The 21257-nt window shown below is 38.1% G+C and overlaps 1 protein-coding gene across 1 annotated transcript; it reads right to left on the bottom strand.

The window, feature by feature from the left end:
• Window positions 1-900: 900 nt before the first annotated feature.
• Window positions 901-20971, bottom strand: LOC106803494 (uncharacterized). The gene is made up of 3 exons (XM_087418224.1): window positions 20891-20971; window positions 1715-2346; window positions 901-1221 (listed from the first exon to the last, which is right to left on the bottom strand). Exons 1-3 carry the CDS (start codon window positions 20969-20971, stop codon window positions 1215-1217), a joined length of 720 nt encoding a protein of 239 aa, XP_087274350.1. The 3' UTR covers window positions 901-1214.
• Between the last annotated feature and the right edge of the window lie 286 nt (window positions 20972-21257).

Raw genomic sequence — 21257 nt, 5'->3', positions numbered from 1 at the left:
ACACAAAATGCACAAAATTACCACAGAATATTCTAAGAAATATCTCTGCAAGGTCAGTTAGTTTCAGGAAAATTCTATCCACTATCTCTTCTTTCACATTCATAAATATGCATAAATAAAATACGGTCCCGGTCTATATCCCAGAGGGGGATAGGAGAGAGGATGCATTCCAAGAACTTGCTGAAAGATGGTTCACTGACCTCATTTAAATCCTCCAAAGGCCGATTGGGTTTTGCACGCCTATGAGTCTACGTGTGTCTTACTTTCAGATTCCTTTTACTCAAATAAATTTGATCAACTTATCTTTCCCACAAATACACAAATGATGACAGAGGGGTTAGAGGTGGGGAAAGATTAATCAAGAAATCAAGAATCACCTAGCTTAAAAAAAATCCTATCAACCATCATTTTACATCCATCCTCCCTGTATCTCACGCTCAAGCCACATCCCTATACTACTCTCCAAAGCAACAATCTTCCGCCTTACAGCCCCTGCCCACCCAGCCCTAGCATCTGCCTGTCTCCACCACCACCCGAAGTGTGCTCTCCCCATGCGCTCCTACTCCTTACACTGCCATCTATTTCATAAGCAGCATCGTCCTCCCATTCCACACAGCCCCCTCCTCCCTCCACCAAAAGAGAGGGTCTGGGGAAAAGTGCACCCCAGTTCCCTAGCCACTCCGCATCCAAATCCAGTGATTTGCATAATAACAGTGTTCTGTGTGGTTTCCCTCCACTGCGGTCACAGGGGTTCTTACATTTCACGTGAAAGGATAGTATTAATTACAGAAAGAAGCGGCAGAAAGCTGATGGAGCGGTAGGGAATCTAAGCGAAAATCCCTTAGCAGTAAAGTAACTGCTAGGGTGCCTATATATCTTTGCTAAAAGAAAAAAAAAAAAAAAAAAAAAAAAGGAGAAAAAGAAAAGAAAACCACACAAATTGAATAATAAAAAGTCGGTTTGTTGGTAAAGTGGTTTCAAGTCTTTTAATTTTTCCCTTCCTCTCGCCTTCTTTTTTTATTTCTTGGTTTATTTATAAATTCTTTCTTTTTATTTTTCCTTTCTTTCTTTTTTTAAATCCCAGAGACAGTCCCCTCTCTTCCTAGGTGAATGACACGTCTCACAACACATTCCCCCCCGGGGATGTTATTGCAATGCACACGGTGCCGCCGCCGCTGCTGCTCTCGCCGTCTCGGTAGCTCGCTCCCAGGCTCTCACACACTTTTTAAAGACACACGGATATGATGGTGGGAAGAAAGGAAAAGAGAAAGGCAACCCGAAAAGGTGGAGGTTAAAGAGATGACAAGCGATGGAGAGGGTCGGTCGGGAGCGTGATGTGGGAGGCGGCTGGTGAGGGTTGGTGGGAGGGTGCAATGTTCAGAGAAGGCACAAGTTGCCAGCCAAAAGGCGTGGGAGAGGGGTTGTGCTGGCGGGGATGGAGAATGAGGGATGTAGGCAGCTCAGGTGAATGAAAAGGCGAAAGGTGCCGCGTAAGGGGCTGACTGCTGGGAGAGCAGGGCTGAGCCAGCGCTAAGAGATTCGAGGGGCTGGAGCAAACTGCCACTGCCCCCTGCCGCACCGGGGAGTAGGGGGAGGGGGTGGAAATCGCCGGGGACTGGGGGACTGGAAGGGGCAGAGTGGAAATATGGGGTGGAGTGGGGATGATGGGGAATGGGCGTGAAGTTGATGCTCCCCGCGGCGGGGCGGGGATTACCTTGTAGCAGGAGCCCGCAGACACTGTAGAAGCGGAGAACGGCGCTGCGTTTCCAAATCATGGTCCCTCTCTAAAGGGTTGGGGAAGGAACGAGGGGGCAAGGAGGTGCTGGTGAGCGGGGCACCGGAGTGCAGGACTCCGCCGGCGTGCTCCTCGCGGCGCCCGCCGGACCCACGGCCCCCGCCGCTGCGGTGTTTGAACCCGCGGACGCGGATCGGCGGCAGCACAAGCGGCAGCGGCGAAGCACCCGCAGAATGGGGTTTCGGCGGGCGAAATAGTTTCTTCTCCTCCTCCTCCTGCTGGTGGTGCAGCCGCGACAGTCCGTCTGCCAGGCACAGGTTCGGAGCTTGCCTTCCTCGGCGCGCACAGCAAGTCTTGGAGCCGCCGGGGCTGCCCGAGCAGGCGGCGCAGGGACGCCGGGGTGTCGGAGAAGGTGCGGGCGAGGGCTGCAACGAGTGGGTAGGTCGCCGAAGGGAGGGGCCGCGGGGCGACGGGAGCAAGCAAGCAGCAGCCGCCGCTCGCGCTCGGGTGTCTCGGGGTCCCGGGAGGGGAGGCGGCAGCGGTGGAGGCGGCGGCGGCGGCGGCGGCGGCTCCCGGAGGCTCGCGCTGCAGCGGCGGCGGCGGCGGCGGCTCTACAGAGCACCAGACACAAGGGCAAGCTCAGCGCGGCGCAGGCCCCGCCCCCACCCTGGCCAGGGACAGACACCGCCCCCCGGCCAATGGGAACGCAGCCGCCCACCAGACCCGGCCAATGGGAGAAAGGGAGGGGTGGAGACAAGCGCCGGGAAAAACAAACAGGCTTCTCAAGGACCCTTCGGGCAGGAGCAACTGAAGCCCCCGTTCACACGCCTCCGGCGGGTCTCACCTCCTTGGCGAGGGCTCGCTCTAACTTGCAGAGGAGACAGTTGCCTTCATTAATCAGTGCTTTGCACTCGGGAAGGGTTCAGCCAATCATCACCGCGAGGGGGCGGGGTTAGCCGTGTCCCCAGCAGGTGCTGGAACCCGTGGTGCCTGGGCCAGGTCCTGGGTGCGAAGTTCTTGTGCGCATTTGGACTCCTGGAGCAGATGGTGGCTGCACCTGCCCACTCACCAGCTGCAGTAGCATTCTCTGACGCTCCCGCAGCAAAAGGGAAAGATTGCAGAGGGCGTGGGAGAGGCTAAGTATAGGGAGCGGAACACCTACCTGCCTACAAGAACTTGTGTGGCAGAGGAGGAAAAAGTTAGGGGTTAGGAAATTAACTTTTTGTTGTTCCTCTTCAGAATTTTGACTTAGTCTAGGCATAAATCTCAGTAGAGCCTAGTGGGTGACAGTATCTGTCTGTACTGGGACCAGGGAGACCCATGTTCAAATCCCGTTGCTGTCACTTCTTGCTTCATAATGTTTGATGATTGTGTTTGAACATTTAAATCTTAAGCCTCCTCAACTGCAAAACAAGGGTAATAATAGTACTTAGACTTGTAAAGATTAAATGAGAATGCAAACATGTTAGTACGGGGCCGTGCAATGTGTAAAAGCTTTATAAATGGTGGCTCTAGCTGTTTAGTGAGATTTTTCTAATTCAGGATAGCAGGAAATCTTAGGCAATCCTCTATAAATGTTTTAACAAAAGCCTTAAGAAAGGGAGGAAGAGCATAACTGTGCTTTCTTCAGGGACTCAACCAAAGGTGGTCATGGAAGGGAACTCAGGAATCTGGAAAGAACCACCTCTATAAATCAGCATCCTGAAAAGTGTCCTTTAGAAGAGGAGATATAAATGAGCAGGACGTAAATTAATCAGAAGTTGTGTTTCCGAATGAGCTTAATTACCAGGCTTTTCTCTGTGACCAGTTATTAACTGAACCAAATTAGCAGATGATGGACTAGTTCAGCAGTGTTAAATCAGTCATACCATAAATAGAGCCTGCTTTGTCTGAGAGACTACACAATAGAAACCTGCAAGCAAGAAGACACAGGGAAAGATGAGAAGAAAAATCAATATTGATGCCCTTCGCTCTTTCCCATTTGTTGCTTACTTTGCCACAACCTTTTACAAATTCAACCCTTGCCTTTTAACTAATGACCCATTCATTTCTCTATCCACCTTTCTCCCCAGGTCCTCTAAATTAAGAAGCAAAGTGTCCATAATAAAACTGCAACTGGACTCTAGAAGAAAGAGGATGTGTGAATATTCTTGTTATTGTAGGAGATAGTTGCCTACTGTGAGTTTTATCTGTTAGGAAACTCAGTAAGTCCAAGGATACTGCTATCGTTTAAACTATTGTGAGCATCAAAAGGTGAAATTCTAATCATTATTGACTCATGCTTAGGTTGTGTGTCAGGGAGAATATAATAAATAGAAATGCCAAAGAAGTTAGGGTTTCTTTATTGAAAAAGTAGTCAGGGTTCCTGGGTTCTAGTGCACGTCCTGCTGCTAGCCGTATGACCTTGGGCATATATTCAACCTCCCTGACCCTCAATTTCCTCAACTATAATATGAGGGAGCTATGTTTGATGACTTCTAAAGTCTCACTGAGCTAAAAAAAAAAAAAAAACTACTCTAAGATTGTTATATTCAAGAAAATGTCCCAGTTGGACATGAGTATCTCAGCATTTGTGATCAATACTCATAAGCAAATTGTTTTTGTTCTTGTTGATAACTACTGGAGCAATTAGGATTTCTACACTGAAATAATTTATAGGTTTGCTATACAGTATGTGGTCCTTAGACCAGCATCACCACCGTCACCTGGTGAACTGCAGAATCTTAGACCCTACCCCATACCTACAGAATCAGATTCTTCATTATAACAAGATTCCAGGGTGATTTATATGTACACCGAGTTTGAGAAGCACTGGTCTTGAACACTGCTTTACTGCACACTCAACTCCAGAGAGAATTTCAGCGGGTGTTCTATCAAATTGAGAAGACTAAAAGGCCCAGAGGATTTTTGTTAAATTGATGTTTTCAGGAACCCCAGGAGTCTCCTTGTCCTCACAATACAAAAATAACTCTTCTTGTAAACTATAGAACAAATTGATTAATTTAATTAGATTAACAATGGTTGCAAGTTTGATTGTGATGAGAGTCATAAACTTCCCTGTGATTAAGAGCTCTCTTTAGCCCACACACCTAAGGGAATTGAAGAGAGTTTGCACTTATTCCATACCTTAGGGGGAAAACACTCAAAATGTGAGCTCTGGCCGTTTGGAAAAATAATGATGTCACTTTCAACTACAAAAAATAGATAATGCTCTATTTTCTAAATAGTCTATTCTTAGATGCTATTAATCAATTAACTTAAAAAAAATCAAATGCTCAATGGTTGTAAGATCTTTCAATGTTTTAAAGGGTGACAATGGTCAAAATGTTATAGAGTTGTCATTGTATGAGTAAATTTATTTCTGAAACTTAAAACATTTCTTACAATGCAATTAAATATCCTTAAATATCTTCATTTCATAGTTTGAAGGCTATTATTGTCTACATATGTTATAAATGTCTCAGTAAATGTACAAATTAACTGACCTCTTATGAATCATCAGACAATGAATTAATTTCATAAATTGCCAAAAGATGGCATCTATCCATGCATCCCTATATGCAATAGTCTGAAATATTAAATCTGTTTGGAAGATTTTCTTTACTTTCTTTATCCTTAAGCCTTGTATTCTCCTTCACTTCATGGCAAAAGTACTTCTTAATATTTAATTTCATGTTTTGAAATAAATTTTAAAATAGAGAGAGATTAATGCTTTACATGCAAGCCATTCATTTAATACTTATTTTAAAGTTATGTGAAGATAGCACATACTTTTTCCCTGCCTTGGACATGATGGTCCTCTTTGCTTGTACTGGCACAGAGTAGGATGACAGCCTCCTACTCCCACAAAAGTACCACAGATATGAGAATTCTTTTAAAATAGATTTCACAGAGGAGGCCACACTTAGTTTGTACTTTATGACTGTTTCTACACCAGTTTGAAAGAATTGTGACTTATCATGATGGTGATGTTCATGCCTTTTTTATTCTAATAGGAGCAAAGTAATTTGTCAACAGTTTTAAGGTGATGGATGTGATAACTATATGAGGGAATCTTTTCACAATGTATACATATATCAAATCATTACAATGTATACTTTAAATATTTTACAATTGTATTTGTCAATTTTACCTCAATACAGCTGAAAAATAACAACAAATAAAAGAACAGTTTTAATTGAGGCACAAATATTTGAAATGAGAATGGAAAAATTATTGTCACACTTTACCACTATAAATAAATTTCCTGAGATTTCACTTGGTTAGTTAAAATATTTATATTTCTCTTTTAAAATATTAAATTTAAGTGAAATATCTAAACATTTTAAATATACAGACATTATAGATCCCCAGGACTAAAAATCTAAAAATCCATGCTAAATTGACTCTCATAGCAAATTGACTCTTGCAGTAAATTGACCTAGAAAAAGAAATTTCATGGCCTGGTGAAAATGTAGACCATTGTGGAAGAAAATTAGCTTATTGAGTACTGGAAGCATTGATTGTCATTCTCCATGCTTGCCAGCAGTTTAAATATGAGGTCAACTGCCTATATTGCAGAGATGTTAGGAATCCTTTGGTATAGTATATAATACATGGTATATAATATTACTTATATATATGATATATATATGATAATATATAACAATATTAACTGTCTTTAAATGCATTTTTAACTTAGCATTTTGCTGCTGTTTACAAAACATTCAATGTCCTCCTTCAAAGTTATGATCTATTATTTTACTTCACCTCACCCCAAATGCCTTATTGCTAAAATTTCAACTTATATTGATGACAGTATATGAAAGTGTTGAAAAGAAATTCACAGATATTCAGAAATTTACAAACTCAAGATGATCTGTTTCTGCATTTTTACATAAATAAACCAAGTGGCAATGTGACCAACATCTACACATTTTCTCATTTTAAAATATGCAGTAGCAATGTATAGAGTAAAAACAACTTTGTGATGTTATGTAGTATAACTTCTATCTCTGCAATGATTGAATCTAAATGATCTAAGGTATGTGGCCATCACACATTTTCGTAAACTCATCAAGAGGGATAATTCTCTTCCTCCATTTCCCCCCAAACAAGCAAACATTCTCCCTACTGTGTAGAAGATCATATCATCCTAGAGATTAATAGCTGCTAATACATAAACTAGTAGTTTTGCAAATGACCAAAGATAAATCCTGGAAATAGCCTAGAGATGACTCTCAACTCTTGCACAATGATATGGAAAATGGGCTTTATTAAAAAACAAAAGATAAACAAAACAACCCTCTCAAGAAAATGACTCTACATTCATTCAAGTCAATTTCATACCTGCCACATGGTTTTTATATGTGGAGTTTTTCCTACATGGAACATTCTTATTCAAGATCATCATATAAGTCATTTTCTTACTTTACCAAGGAATCTGCTCAAATGTGACGTTCTCAGAGAGTCATTTACTGATGACCCTCTGCCCCTCCACCGCAACCCATCTAGTCACACTTTACACATTTGTTTTATTTTTCTTCATGTCCTTTATAAACCTAAACTTATATATTTAATTAATGTGTTTACCTGTGTATTGGTTTTTCTCCCCAGCTAGAATGTAAGCTACAAGAATGCAGGGACTTTGGCTTGTCAACTGGATTTTCAGCAACTAGAAAAGGGCTGAAACATAGTAATCACTCAATATGTATTTGCTGAATACATATTCAACCAAAGCTGACTACCCTCTGGTTTAACTTAAATAAATACGGATTCACTTATCTTCCCTCTTTGTGTCTTTTTCTAAGGCATCATTTTCCTTAATAAATAATTCTAAGTATTCTTAAGTGGAAACATTCAAATTAAAAATTCAGCACTTATAAAAAAAGTTCCACATAGATTTTTATTTACAAAATACATATGAGTTGGTAAACTACAAACTATGTAGAAATAAATAAAATAGATACCCAGTGAAAGTATTTTAGTGATTCCACTCCCCATACATAACCACTGTTGACCATGGTTAACTATTCCTGATTTTTTCAACAGCAAGTAATTTGGAATAAATTGATAGCAATGACTATAGTCACTTATTAAAGTGTACATGACTATTTTTCAGTCATCTTTGTGTTCCTTGTTTTAGGAGATTCTTTGTATTTTTACTAGTATTTAATATAATTTCTGTTGGGAATACTACAGAGTTCTTCCATGGAACAACCCAAGCCAAACTAACAATATGGAAATAAACTGAGGACCCAGTTTTTGATCCAGATTGACTAAATAGAAGGAGCTATGTTGGTAACTCAATAGCTGATATAAAGAATTGTGAAAAACTCTATGATGGTTATTTATTTCCTGGTGAATCCAGAGTAAATTAAGCTACCTTATAATTCCACTGCTTGAGCAACCAAGTTTGTCGACATTTCTAGGGAACATCTAATTTGTTCCCTAATAAAATAAAAAGAATAATAATAATAATAAAGCATCTTGAAGTAGCAAACAATGACTAAAAGGACAGAGGAGACTAGAAGGAAATGAGTCTGGATGTTCCAAGTCTGGAAATACAAGGAAAAGCATGGCTTTAAAAATATAGCTTGTTCTCTAGAGCTGTGAACTGTTCAAAAGGTAGACACTAACCATGTGTGACTATTTTAATTTAAATTAATTAAAATAAAATAAAATTTAAAACTATGCATTTTAGTCATGCTAATCACATTTTAATACTCAATAGTCACATGTGACTAGTGACTACTCTATTGAACAATACAGATAGAGAACATTTCCATCACCACAAAAAGTTCTACTGGACAGTGCTGTCATTGGTACCAAAATCTGTATTAATCTAGTTTCTCTAGAGAAATAGAATCAATAGGAGTATAGATAGATAGATGGATAGAGAGACAGGCAGAGACAGAGAGAGAGAGAGAAATGGAGATTGATTTATTATAAAGAATTGGCTCATACAGTTACGACATCTAAGTCCCAAGATCTGCAGTCAGCAAGTTGGAGAACCAGGAGAACTGAGAATGGAGTTCCAGTACAAGTCCAAAGGGCTGTGAACCGGGAGAGCTGATGGTGTAAGTTGCAATTCAAGTCTGAGTCTGGAGGCAGGAGAAGGCCAATGTCCCAGCTTGAAGAGAGTATATTAGGGTTCTCCAGAGAAACAGAACCAATAGGATACATATATTGGTTCAGTATATATATATATATATATATATAGAGAGAGAGAGAGAGAGAGAGAAATTTATTATGAGGAATGTATTGGCTCATGCAATTATGGAGGCTGAGAAGTCCCACAAAATGCTGTCTGCAAGCTGGAGAACCAGGAAAACCAGTGATGTAATTCCTGTCCAAGTTTTAAGGTCTGGGAACTGGGGAGCTGGTGGTGTAAATCCCTATTCAAGGGCAGGAGAAGACCAATGTCCCACTTCAAGTAGGCAGGCAGAAAGGAGAAGTATCCTCCCTTCCTCTGCTTTTTGTTCCATTCAGGCCCTCAAAGGATTGGATGATGCCCGCCCACATGGGGTAGGGCAATTTGCTTTACTGAGTCCATTGATTCAAATACTAATCTCATCCGGAAATACCTTCACAGACACGCCTAGAAATAGTGTTTAATCTGGGCACCTCGTGGCCAGTCAAGTTAACATATAAAATTAGCCATCACAGAGGGCACTCTGCTTTACTGAGTCTGCTGATTAAAATGTTAATCTCATCCAGAAACACACTTCCAGACACACCCAGAAATATCTGGGCACCCTGTGTCTCAAGGAAGTTGACAGATAAAATTAACCATCATACTTTTCTTTTGACAAGTATTATATTGGCATTCATCATCACCATCATGATATTCTCACAACTCTAGGTCTAAATCCCAAACATTAAAACTCATGGGAAATAAGATTTACCTCTCAGATATGCCAAAGTCCTGCCCAGTGTATGTTTTTTATTTTGCTGTAGCTCTCCTTCTTTCTCATAATGATAGTAAAACCATCCATTTTCTTGGTGGTGAAGGGGAAACCTCGCTACCCAGAATGTTATCTTACACTATGGCTCTACTAAGATAACAAGGAAGAATAGATGTTAGTCTAAACTCTTTGGTTGCAAGTGACATAAATCCAAATCAAATTAGGTTAAGCAAAAAGCAAAACAACAAAATCTGTTAATTAATTTAACTAGAAGTCCATGGTTGGGGGTTACTTCAGTCCACTTTGATCTAAGAACTTAAGTGATATTATTAGGATTATGTATCATTTCATCCAACTCTGAACTCTTTTTTTTCCTTTAGATTAGTTAAAGCTTAAACCGATTCCCCACAAAGAGAAGCCAAGAGGGTCAACAGATTTCTAGGCTTACCCCATAATTATATTGATGAGTTCCATAGAAAAGAGAAGAGCTGTTTCTTCTAACCCTAACAAGAGTCCTGGAACGACTTAGAAAGAGTCCATCTTTGATTACATGCCCATCCTTCAATCACTCACTCTGCCTGATTGACCAGTTACAGCAAAGGTGTGGATGTGTGACTAATTAAAGGATCCAACTAAATGGGGAGGGGACAATTCTTAAATTGAAGAGATGCTAGATAGACAAAATGTAACAGATGTCCTTTACAGAATACAATAAAACTATAGAATGCAATACAAGAGACATTTACCTTGGCAAGAATGCTATTTTGTTACCTTTGGTATTAGAATAAAGTGCCAAATGATAGTCTGAAGCACTTCACACTTACCCAGTAGGGTCTCAATAAATAGTTATGGAAGAAGTAAACATATTGCAGTAATAAATTTCTCACTACTGGCAAAATTTAGAAAAGGATTATCCTTAGATTTTACAGAGCCAAAAGATTACTTCTCTGCTTTTCTATGATAGCTCATAATACTGTGTACCTAAGTGTCATATCAGCTCTTGAAAATTAACAACAGTTTGATGCTGACTAATTTCCAGCTTTTCTCCCCTATAATTTCCACTTTTTTTTTTTTCAGAATTGCTTAGAATCACTCCTGTGCTTATTGCATGCATCCCTAGTTGTTTCCCTCATGTACCACCCTGCGCTTGTCACTATTAGATTTCATACTATTTTTGATGGATGACTCCTCTAATTTGTCAAGGTCATTGTAAATTCTAGTTTAGGCTTCTAAGATCAGTGCAACTTGACCCAACTCCATATCACATTGGATGTGCTCTTAACTCCATTATTTAAGTCTTTACAACACACACACAAACACACACACAGGTAAGTCATGTGAATTCCAATCATGAACTACACTACTACACTATTTGGTGCTACAGAAAAGAGTATATTATTTCTTAAGATTTGGACAGCAATTTAGAGTTGTGTGAAATACAGCTAGCTTGCAAACTCTCTACATTGTGTAGGATTGCTTGCAGAAAAAAACATTCCTTTCAGGAAGGCAAGCAGATATATACTATGTCTGTGGAGTTATATAGGCAACAGTGTAGGGTGACCAGGATTCTGAAACCTAGGATTAGAGAAAAGGAAATGCTGACTTGGAGACCCAAAGAGAAGATCTGAGCAACATAAAAAGAGAAATTTGATAATATCATTCTTAGAAAAAGATCCCAAGTTTAAGATGAAAGCACAAGAACTTGATAATGAACCAAATAAATTTTATGTGTGGATTCCTAGTTCGCTTCTTGCTCAGAGTAAAGAAATTTTTTTTTTAGAATTTTGGTGATCCTGAGCCCTCAGGTGGAGGCATTTGATACCACTGCCCAGAATGTGGGAAACAGGGTTTGAGATCCAGGAAATTCTAGAGCCATGCTAAAATTGTTCTTGTTGTATTTAGTTTTGTTTTGCATTTGAGCTAAATGAATGTATACAGATTATTTTAACCAACCACCTTCACAGAATAAAATGATAAAATATATTACAAATGAGACATAAAGAGGTTAATGACTTGCTTAAGGTCACAAAGCTTTTTAAATAGAAAGAGAATAATAGTACAAAATGTTTCTTGATGCACAGCTGAATGTTAAAGATGGCATATTTCCACTTGGTCACAGTCTTGTCAGGTATTATGTGCTCACTGGATAGTTTGGGCAAAAATGGTAAATTAGCTATCTCCAAAAATGTCTCTATCAAGTGAAATCCACCTGAACATTGAAAGATCACATATGGATTGAACCAATACATCTAGACAGCTTTTTAAATTATTCAGTCTAAAGATGTCCCACTTATGATAATCAAGTTTATATGATTGACTATCTTAGCAACTGGTCATAAGAATGAAGTTGTCTAGAACTCTACAAGTTCATAATGAATTAGACACGAGTTTTTCAGTAAAGGATTATGGGGGAGGAGAAAGAGATCTAATATTTACTGGCATATTTTTTATGTGAGATGCTTTTATAGTGCCACATATAATCCTTAACAACCCTATAAAATACATCCAGTATGACTACCATTTTATAAACGAAAAATCTGAACTCAGAAAATTTAAATAACTTGATTAAGTTACAAAGGTAGTAAATGCCAGACCAATTTGACTTTAAATCTTGGGTATCTCTGTTACTTTTTTACCCTTTATCAAACACAAGCAAAGAGAGATGTAAGATTATTACTACAAAATATGCTTTATTCCATACAGAGTTCACAATGTTAAAGTCTTACTGAGAAAGAATTCAGCACCATGGTCAGATCCACACCCCAAAAATAAGAAATAGAAACTTGAGGCCTAGTACAGAATAAGAAAGAAATGGGAATGTGCAGAAGTTACTGGAACACTAAAGCGATATTTTGCCTCGGCATACATTAGAATATCTGGATATCCATTCCATTAGGTGAAAACCAGCATTATTTTTTGAAGATTTCTTAGTTGTCTCTAAAGACTTCCCAAGAAAAAGTTTCCACAGGTTTTTCATGCAAAAGGTTTCTGTACTTAAAACATATTTACAGAAATGGCATTATCAAATATCATTTGAAAATGTCAATGCCTTTCCTTAGGCACACAAGGCTTCTATATTTTTCATTTTCCCACTTGTGCTCCTATTATTTCTATGGTACATATTATCCTTCTAACTCATAAACTAGGTTCCATGCTTATTACTGGTCTGCATTCCAAAAACCCTAGAGGGATTTTATTCTTACCACATATTCCACTTTGCATCATTTAAAAAGAAAAAAAAATGTTTTACATTCCTCTTTTGGACCTCCCAGAACATCATTTAATAACAATAAAAAGCTCTTATGTCTTAAATAATTATATACAGAATTTGCAGATAACGTATTCAACCAAAAATTCTAATTTGATAGTTCTAACCAATTCTTCCTCCATGAAAGTGGTCACTTTTCTTTGTTCAACATGAATAAAAACAGTATCAAAGTCAGTATAACTTAGTATCTAAAATCAGAATTATTTGTATCTATTTAAATATGGACTAGTATTTTTTCCATGTCTGCATAATTCTGATCACATCATTCCCTAGACTCTGAGATACACTGATTTAAATGAGAGTGAATTTTGCTCAGAGCTACCATGTGTTTTGGAAGAAACAGCCTGCAGCTAAAGTTGCCTTTTCTGCTGGCTTTACATATAGGAGGAATTACAGAATTATAGCTGATTTTCAGCAACCTAAACTTAACAATGGCTTGTATTATAAAAGTTTATTTGTGTTTTTAAAGGGAACTAATAAAAAGTACTTTGTAACACCACCTGGGTTCTGAAAATTTTGATAAAGAAGACAAAGAATAAGGCATTAGAGGCCAAAATATTAGCTTCATAGCTGGTAAATGATAAATTGGAGCATTCATGTTAGTCTGGCAGTCAAGGAGGCTTGCTAAGTGAACCCCAGATTTTCGGACTTATCCACACCATCAAATGCACTGTGGAATCAGGGGCTAGTCCTTCCAAAGCAGGACTTGGAGGTGAGGGGTGGTAAATGGAGGGAGAGAAGTAGTGGTCAGCCTAAATTAGACTTGTGACAGAGAAAATAAAAGACTTAATAAAATGGAATGTCTTTTCCCTGTGAGCATTTCACCTCCAAAATGAAAAAGGATGAGCTAATTACGTCAAAATTATTATTCCAACAAATATCCATCAGATAGTTATGGCATCTCCCTTGAGACAGAGAGAAGCCAAGAGTTTCATAGTTATTGAGATTCCCTTCACAGGAAGAAAACCTTAGGAAAGAGAAGATGTGTTCTCGCTAATATCATTACCCTCAGTTCTGTATGGTTTTATTGCTGTTGTTCTTTTAACTAACTTGTCATCACCATTAAATCTATAGCCTCGCAGGGTTCTGGCTAGCTCCCCTTAGGGAGAAGATGGGCGGTACTTTCGGACAGTTCTGCTCCCACCTTCATGATGCCAGGCTGCCAATGGCAACCACTACACTCCTGTTATCCACCTGGGATCACTGAAGGATGCAAATAGATAAAAACACATTATTGGATCAAATGTAAGTCTTCACTATACCAAGGCTAAATAGCCATTCCCTATTCTATTTCCCACTATGAATATTGCACGTTCACTCAGTCCAATGTAGCCCATCTCAGCCCTACAATGAAATTGAAGGCAACATACGCCAAGAACAAAATACATAGATACTGCAATAAAATGCCAGCAACAAAGTGATGATGCAGATTTGAATATAATCTCCCCCTATTATGAATTTCCAAAGGAAAATTAAAATCACAAAGATTAAATCCCCTCACAAATTAGTGCTAAACTGTTAAAACTCAGAGAAATTGGTCTGAAATGAAATTCTCTTTGTCCTTTCAATACTGTATTTCAAATAAATTAATATAGAATTTCACCTTCCCTGACTTCATATTCTATTCAATCTCAGAGAGATGGATTTAATCTGAGTTTTGTTCCTTCAGTGGCTACAACCAGAACTCTCTCTCATGGAAATGCGGTGAGGGGTTGTTTAGAGTCTTTGGAGCAGTACTAGCTCAATGCCAAGTCTATGATGTGCTTCAATTTTATAGTCCAAAGAGTTAATAGTGTAGATATTTCACAGCACAGCACCCAAGCCCATCAAATGTAGAATAGAAGTCTCTTCTCCACATCTAGAACAGTTGAGCCCTGGCAAAATTGTGTTCTCAGAATTCGTTTTTTGTGCTGTAAGGGACCATAGTGCAGGTTTGATGTTAAGGGAGTAAAGGAGAGAGGATGTAATAAATCTTGAATTTGGTCTCCCTGGAATGACCTGGAGATGACTCACTCTGTGCCATGTCTCCAGAATCTTCTGAACTAAAAATCACTCCAATCAAGTGATTAATCATGGAGCTGTGATTCACATTCCCCCTTCAAGCCCTGTGTTTCTGGCACTCCAGTACCTACTTGAGCACAGGTTCCATCTGGTGACATGGAGACTACACTCTCATATAAGCAGGCATTTCCATTTCTGTGTCATTTCTGCTACTTCTTGCAGTGCACTATTCCTGGCCCAAGAAACCTGCCTCCTAGAAGATGTTTACCCTCCCATTTTGGTTTCAGCTAAAGATAGATACCCTGTGCAGCTGAAGCTGCTGTTTCTGAAGCTGAGCCCCCAGGGGGCTAATAGAAATCAACATGTGAGGCACAGTCTTTCCTTTGCTTTAATGTTACAAAATTTGAGTAGCATTTCATTGTTGCTGCATTTTCTGCAGTAGTGGGCTAAGTGTCTGGTATTTTGTTTCTTGTTGGCTTTTTTAGTATTTTTCCACTATCTCATTTTGTTCTTCTCTTCTAGAAGACTCAGTTGAAATAGGGGACCCTATCTAGCACTACCTTCTTAAGTCTGGAACTCATAGTTTAAAGCTAGAACCTCCCTAGTGCTGTTAGCACATGTGGAATACAGCTGCTGCATAATTTTAAAGTAGCAAATATTGTTCTGCCAACCAGCACCTAAATGGCCTGTGAAAACACTCTTTTCCCTATAATTGTATATTTGCCTCAGCTGTGCCTGCTTACTAAGGCCTCTGTGATTTGCCAGCATCTGCCAAGGCATCTGCTAGAGCCCCGGCTGCCAGCATGTATACTTTAAGTGTAGTTCAAGATCGAGCTGCAGCAGCCAGCATCCTCAAGTCCCCCACATTCGGCCAAGACCACCCATGCTTTTGCTGGCTAATCTTCCCTTGCAGCTGTCATCTGCCAAGACAGCCTGTGCACAAAAACCCTCTTGCTCAGTCGACAGAAATTAAGAGCCAGCAGCACCACTGTAAATGCCCTCTAGCCCCAATATAAGCCCCTCTACACACTAAGGTCAAAATGCCCTAGAGCACAAGGCCCAAGGCCACATGTCCTAGCTCTATCAAATCCTCCCCCTGTATGTTTCCCCAAAGTTGTCATTTTTTGTTTTGTATCTTAGTGTTCCCTAACTCTGAACCTATTTTAGGGGTCTTTGAGGAACTCAATATTCATCACTCTTCTTTTTCAGCTTGATTCTAAACTATTTACCTATTGTACTCAGTTTTTATTCTTTTTTATTTATTCTATTAATTTATTTATTTATTCTAAACTACTTACTGAAAAATAAGATACTTAGTAAAGTGTTTGGAGGCAAAAATAGTAACCTGAATGCTAATAAGACGTAAGTGTGAAGGAGGTAGCTTGTTGAGGAGTGTGTGTGTGTGTGTGTGAGTGTGTGTGTGAGTGAGTGTGTGAGTGTGTGTGTGAGTGTGTGTGTGTGAGTGTGTGTGTGAGTGTGTAGAGGAGGACATGATCAGCTGCTACTTAGTACACAGAGAAGCATAATCTTGAAGGCGTCTCTATCTAAAATAATAAAAGAGTTTGAAACAGTTGAGCATGTCCAATTTATTCTCCCCAAAGTCCACTGGGGTGGAGGAATTAAAGGGGTGGAAATGCCAGGAGTGTTACAGTAATTGTGATCTGTCAACTGCAAAGAAACCTGTGGAATGTAGTAGAAGCATACTATCCTAAAAGAATTTAAAAAATATTTTTCTGGAATGTAGACATATTTTTCCCACAATAAGTGCCATATCTAATTGTTAATCTCTCAGTTTATCCCATTTTAACCATTCTCAGTAAAAAATGTACCTGAAGCACAATAGGGTAATTGAAAGCACCAGAGAAACTGTCATATACAACAGTCTTATTTAAAAATAATGCATTCTAAAGTGCTTTGAATACCACAAAATCCATTTTTCCTTACCGTGCCTCTAACATGCTGGTGGAGTTGCCCCAACCTTCTAGCAACTATTCTTAACATCTCTGCCTAAGAGCTGGTTCTCTTGTAAACAGAATGTGAGGTGGGGGGAGCAGTGGCTCAGGGGACAGAAGTTGAGACTCCTGGTGATTCGGGAGAAATGATGAGTCAATGGAATAGGGAATAAATTTAACAGGGAGGGTATATGGGTTTTCATGGAGCAGAATAAATATGGTGGATTATGGAGCACTGATCATATTGGCTTCTTTCATTTCCTCCTCTAAGATATCCCTTTTCTTTCTTTTCAAACTTCTCTTAGCATCACAGTGGGTGGTAGGAGAGGAAGTAGAGCCAGGAGTATCTTAATATTATCAAGATGGACTTCTTTTCCCTATGGATCTGCTTTTCTTTAAGAAAATTGATAGAGAGTGTTGAGTATCTGGATGGTGGTTTCAAAGAAAAGAAGACGTGAAAGGCATTTTTCCAGTGTTTCCATCATCTTCCTCACCTGCCACTTTCTCCTGAATTAGTCACCACATTGGAGAAGAGTAGTCAACAATGCCTTCAATAGGGAGAGGATTTGAGGTGGAAGAATTTCTAGTCAAAAAACAAAGAAGTTCTTAGGGCTATTTTGTTGGGTAGTTCATTTACTTGCCAGAAATGGGGATGTTATGGCTGCAACAAACTATTTCCATTAAATTGCAGTTTATAACATTATATTTTGTCCAGGATGATCTAACGAGGTATATATAAAATAGGAAGAATATTCCTTCAGACCATTACAAAACAGGAATTTTCCAGTAGCCATTATGGCAATTATATCAGATGGCATCATCGCAACAGCTTTTAAAATTTGTGTGGTGTTTCCAGGTGTTTTGCAAATTAGATTAGTACTTGATATATTTTTAAAAAGTAAAAACAGAAAATCAAATAATCTGTCATTCAGATTCTAAGTTTTATCAATTTTTACTTAACTATAACTTTGTATGGTGTCTTAGTTAAAATGCATTTTTTAATGCATTCACCGAAGCATCTTTAATTACAAGTATTTTCCATGAATGAAAGTCCAAGTCTGTTTTCATGATTTTGTCACATAAACTTTTTGGAAAAGAAAATGAAAAGGAAAGCTTCAATCCCATCTTACAGAGCTTTGTATGTACTATTGCTGTTTAACACCTTAAATTTTCAAAACACTAAACAAAACTTAAAAAATATATGTTGACTGTTTTCAGTTTTGGAATTGAATGAATATTTTAACACTGAGTACACATTGCCCATCTCCACCGACTGCAGGACATAGAAAAATATATAACTGATGATAAATAAACGTATAGTGCATAGACAGAAATTTATCAGAAATTATGATAGAACGGTTTCTGTTTTGTTTTATTTGAGGTTTACTTGGAATAAGCAGGAATGCTCTAACTTGTATTTTGTGACGTAAAATACATGTTGTTTATGTACAAATGAAATTAACCTTAATTATAATTATGCTCATCTTGAAAGGATATATCGGAACTTACACTACACGTCCCTGTATGCACACATGCTCAAATACCTTCTCCCCTCCCACCCTGCACACACTACACACTGAATGGGAAATGCCACTTCACTGAAATGATAATAATTTTAAAAAATAATGTCAGCTGTTTTGCTGAATCTTGAGTTTATTTTACAATGTTTTCTTCTTAAAGTTCCTAAATTTGTGTTGACATTTATTTCTATATAGCTTCCATTAAGCTTTTACTTTTTGTTATAAGCTCTAGATTATGAAAAAAATGAGTTTCTTTAAATTGTTAATCTTTAATGATCATTATGCTCATTTTAAAGTTGCAACGTTTTACAGCAAACGGCTTTTTAGAGAGCTTTGCCAGTTTGCAATTTGTTTTATCAGAAATTTCTTCAACTTTTATTTTCCTAATTATTCTCTTTGAAATTAAAGAACTATATAATTGTATCGTCATTTCTTTAAAATAGCATTTAAGACATTTGTAACAATTTTCAACCATTTCCTACATTCCTACTCAGCATTTTATTAAAATTACCTAAGCTTAATTTATTATTTTTCTTCCTGCTTCCTTTATCCACAATAAGAACTAGCTCTGGGGCCGGCCCTGTGGCTTGGTGGTTAAGTGCGTGCGCTGCAATGCTGGTGGCCGGGGTTCGGATCCCGGGTGCGCATTGAGGCACCACTTCTCCGTCCATCCTGGGGCTGAGTCCCACATACAGCAACTAGAAGGATGTGCAGCTATGACATACAACTATCTACTGGGGCTTTGGGGGGAAAAAAAAAAAAAAAATCTTAAAAAGAACTAGCTCTGTTTGCTAAAAACTGATGCATGTTTTTTCTCAAATTCTTCTTTTTTTGCTTTGGAGTTTACCATAAAAGTAAAATATATATATTTTACTCTTTTACAGAGTAAAAATCTCTCTTTTTAGAGACAGTTTCTAAAAATATATGTATATATATAAAACTACATATGTGTATATATAGTATATTTATTTATGTACTTCCTTTCTTCCTATTGCTATATTGCCTGCACTCCTGGCAGATTGGCTTCTACCTGGTTGGCAGTCTATTTCTGTGATTAAGAACCAAGCCTACTTGCTACAATTGATGCATGTTCTTTCTCAAATTCTTTTTTTTTTTTTGCTGGAGTTATTAATCATAGTCTCTAAAATATATAACACATATTTATATAATTTTATATCTATATGTATATATACATATATATTTACTTCCTATTGCTATATTGCGTGTACTGCTCTATTGTGTGCATTTTTTTTAAAGTTTTTAAGTGTTTTTTCTCTCCCTTCTCCCATGATATTACATAGTGTGTCTTTCTCTTGATTCATCATTAGCTTCTGAATAAGCTCTTTCTTTAATTGTCATTTTACTTCTCTTCCACAATTGCTCCATCTTAATATGATTTTATGAGAAAGTGTCTTTGTTAACACTACATGCCTGATTTCTTGTTGGGTCTCTTTAGAGAACCTTGAGAATCTCAACCAATTTATATATATTATATATATTTATATATATGTATATTCAATATATTCCAGTTCAAATATTGTTTATTGATAGCTTCCTTCAGAGGCAATGAGTTTAGGAAATTCTTCCTTCAGAGGCTAGAGAACACAAAACTAAGTAGAAATAGCCTCTGCTGAAACATATTGTGTTTTTGTTAACTGGGCTAACTATGATTAAATCAGTGAATGAGAGATGGAAAATTGAAGTACCTCAAAGTCCAGAATTTTACATGTATTATCTGAAAAGACAGCAAAAACATTTACATGTGCTAATTATTCTTTTATGAGAAAGTCATGTTGATTTTGGAAGGCTAGAGAACTTTTGAACTTACTATATGTACATACATACTAGAAATAACTTACTGCATGTTTTCAACATAATAATTGTGTTCCAGTTATTAAAACATTGGATCAATCTATGTATTATTATATTTCCCTTGTTTCAGTGAATTTACAAAGCTCAAATATGTCTCTTCACCTTTTTTTCAGTCTCTCTTCCTAATTATGCTTTCAACCATATCCAGCATTTGTACTTCTAAGAAAGTTTGTACAAAAGATACCTTGTATAAACCCTTGCACTGACATCAGATAGTATTAAAATTTGCAAGCTGAATGTAGTCTATTTAACTTCTTATGACAAAGTTCTACTCAAAGCTTGTTTTACTTTTCTACCAGCTTGCTGAGTATTACAACTAGTTTAGTTTTTCCTCTAAGAATCTTTTACATGTATTTCTGTTTTACATGTCAAATATTTCAGAAGATCTACTTCAATATCTTTTTAAATTATAAAAGAATTTACTCTTTTTGACAGAAACACTTACCAAAGTGTCCACATTCTACTCCACACTGCCAAGATGCCCTGTCTAGCAGTTTGAGATCATATAACTTTTTCAACCTCTGTGGCACTTTCAGTGAGGAGTTAAAGGTAAACATGAGTTTTTGACACACTCTTTTTCCATACTTTTGCAATCTTTGGGCCCACATGTTGCAGATAAGAAGGAAGAATGCTGCTAATCTCACATAAGACTTTACCTGAGCAACTGCATCAGGAGATCCCAAGACAATCACCATGTTCAGTGATTTGTTAGAAGACTCACAGGGCTCAGAAGTCATTGTACTCATAATTATGGTTTATTATAGCAAATGAATAAAAAGCAAAATCATGAAAGGAAAATGGTACATGGGGCAAAGTCTGGAGGAAACTAGATATAAGCCTCCAGAAGTTCTCTCCCGGTGGAGTAGGACAGACATGGCTAATTTCTCCAGCAACAAGATGAGGAAAAATGTATGAAGTCACCTGAGCCTAAGATTCCAGGGCTTTTATTGGAGGTTCATCATGTAGGCATATCGTGCATGCCTGCCTGACCAGTTACTGAAGCTCCAAACACCCAGAAGAAAG

This window comes from Ceratotherium simum, chromosome 27, assembly GCF_057802395.1.
Source record: "Ceratotherium simum simum isolate JZ-2026a chromosome 27, ASM5780239v1, whole genome shotgun sequence".
Classification (NCBI taxonomy): Eukaryota; Metazoa; Chordata; class Mammalia; order Perissodactyla; family Rhinocerotidae; genus Ceratotherium; species Ceratotherium simum.
This window is presented reverse-complemented; position numbering and strand designations above follow the sequence as displayed.

Coding starts and splice junctions, on each gene's coding strand:
- LOC106803494 (XM_087418224.1), bottom strand. CDS start 20,971: ATGACTTCTGAGCCCTGTGAGTCTTCTAACAAATCACTGAACATGGTG. Junction 2,347..20,890: donor CTCCTGATGCAGTTGCTCAG/GTAAAGTCTTAT, acceptor GGTGCTCTGTAG/AGCCGCCGCCGCCGCCGCCG.